Genomic DNA, 2,500 nt, shown 5'->3' with positions numbered 1-2,500 from the left:
ACTTTAGCCTAAATTGATACCACAAATACACTGAATCCTCTTCAGTACTACAAGTATCACACAGTCACACATTCAGTATTTTTCAGTATCATACAATCATACACTAAAGCCTTTTCAATATCACACGCTCACACACTGAATCCCCTGTAGTATCACACAGTCAGATACTGAATCTTCTTCAGTTTCACTTACAATATTGCACACTAATACACAATTTTCTTAACCTATGTAGCCCATACACTAAGTACCTTTGACAACAGTGTGTTCATGTACCCTGAAACTACCTATACAACACATCCAAATATCATGAACCTTCTTCAGTAACTATATATCCTGAAACTTTCTCAATAGCATATCCACACATATTGGACATTCCTCAACATATCCATGCATTGAGAAACTTCCTCAGCAACTTATGTACAGGCCCTGAACCATCCTCAACATGAAACCCTCTCATACTGACGTTTTCCTGCAGACTGAATGCTTATTCTTCGTGCTGACGGGCCTGGGGAAGGACATTGAAGTGGAACTCCCTCACCAGATGGCTAAGGTAATGGGAGCAGCCAGGGACGCCTTCCTCACCACTGTGCGAGTCCCTGCAGTGCGCAAGACCCTCCTGCAGTTGATCGAGATGCACGCGGCAAGGTGGCAGCTACCGGCACCAGCTGTTATGTACTATTATCCAGGGTCGGGGAGTAAATAATGAATTGTAAACGAAGTCTTTGGTTTTGTGGGTCCCAGATGCATTGTTTCCTTTTTTTATATATAAAATCTGGTGCCAAAGGTGTTTTTGTTATGGAAGGAAAAGACTTCGTATAGAAGGAAGGGAAAATAATTGCCATGTTTGGGTAATTGACATGTTAATGTTACTTGTTATTCGCTTGGCCAAAGAATATTCTTTTCTTGAAAGATAACACAAACAACCCTGGTCTTAGCGGTGACATTAACAGGAAAATATTCTTTCAAACAAGTGCCGTAACTTGGCACTCCTGGCCTAGTCATCCTTGTTTGCCATGTCAAGAAACAGAATCAATCTCAAAACAACTGCAAGAAAATTGGTTGTTTGACTACATATGGAGCTTGATGACATTATTAAACTCTTCTCATCATACAGACTCTGCTCTGGAATATGAATGTATATCTTTGGTTTCACTGTCGAAATTTAAGGCTGTTAATCAAAGCATTACATCAAACAACACTGAGCTTTGGCTGTTTTCTGTCACTTGTCCAAATCTTCCCAAAACACTGGCTTTTTTACATTATCAAGAACATATGAAAGGATTTTTTCATCTCCAACTGACAGCATGATCACTACCCCATTTCTCTAAAGCAACAACAGACAAAAGTGCACATTTACAGTGCTTATTGCAAGACCCAAAGAGTTATACAAAACTTGATGAAGAAACGGGAGGCAAGCTACCCTTGTGCCATGTTGTTGTGCTAGTTTACAGTACTCCACTGGGATGACCTTCCTCAGTGGCTTTGAACCTGCCGCCATACAGTGTACCGCCGCTCGCATGTTGAGACTCACGGGACAAGGTTGCCTGTTAAGCATGTCCCAAGGCAGAGGAGGTGTGCTCTGGGGGAACGCCCGCTGTTCCTCGTGAAACCTAAAGCTCTTTTGTGTGCACCAGAAGGAGGGATGTCTTACTCTGACTCCTTTAACGATCGACCGACGTTGATAAAACGATTCTCGATACTTCTCTCGAGTGACAGCCCGTGCGGCAAGGCCCGGGCAGTCATCCTCAAGGTAATGAAGTGGCCAGCTGGAGGCAAGGAGAAGCCCGGAGGCTGTGGGTGTTCTCCGCGGTGCTCCCTCGACGGCTCTTCGTGCAGGGAGCTCACACGCCTCACTGCTTACAAGGTTCCCACACTCGCTGGATCTGAGACAGGGGTGCTGGCAAACTTTTTGAAAAAAGAAAGAGCTGATAATTGTTCCTTATCAAAGGAAAATGCCTAGAAGGTGAAATTAGTTGCACTGAAACACTTAGAAGGGGCCAGAAATGCCAGCCTCGTATATCATCAAATGCACCAATGACCTAGCTAGTGGTGCCAGGTCGTGAGAGTGCCAGAGATGAGAATTTTGGAAGTGGCCTCAAGGTCATTTAGCTTAATCATTGAGACACAGGGACGTGCGTGTCTTGGCAGTTCTCTGCGGGTGTGGCAGCCCTCTCCATGTGGCTCAAAGGCGGTCACTCTAACTGCTCTCTGCTCTACACCCCGGGCCCCTCTCCAGCTGTACCCATGAGCTGTTCTCCTCCCTTTCCCCCTAATCCAGCTGTGTCTTGTGACCAGCTGCGATCGTCTTCCAGAAAGGATCCAACTCCAATGTGACAGCTTTCAGTTGGTTCACCTCCTGCAGTCCTTTCTCTTTCCTCTCCTTGCAATGCCTTGCAAAATTACATGGATCTTACTCCTTTTTGTGACCAGGAAGGACTGGACCTGCACTACAAGAGAAAAAATGATGTAAAAATGAAAAGGAATATACTGAGTTGACTGG

At 44.8% G+C, this 2,500-nt stretch overlaps 1 protein-coding gene across 1 annotated transcript in view; it reads left to right on the top strand.

Annotated features, from left to right (window-relative positions):
- Window positions 1-2,500, top strand: part of LOC113814660 (CBP80/20-dependent translation initiation factor-like) — a gene marked incomplete in the record, with an annotated part of 56,070 nt that overhangs the window by 51,066 nt on the left and 2,504 nt on the right. The window contains 1 exon segment of the mRNA XM_070121122.1: window positions 476-2,500. This exon segment is cut by the window's right edge and continues 2,504 nt beyond it. Coding sequence (XP_069977223.1) covers window positions 476-703 — 228 coding nt within the window.

Source organism: Penaeus vannamei, chromosome 4 (genome assembly GCF_042767895.1).
Source record: "Penaeus vannamei isolate JL-2024 chromosome 4, ASM4276789v1, whole genome shotgun sequence".
NCBI lineage: Eukaryota > Metazoa > Arthropoda > Malacostraca > Decapoda > Penaeidae > Penaeus > Penaeus vannamei.
This window is presented reverse-complemented; position numbering and strand designations above follow the sequence as displayed.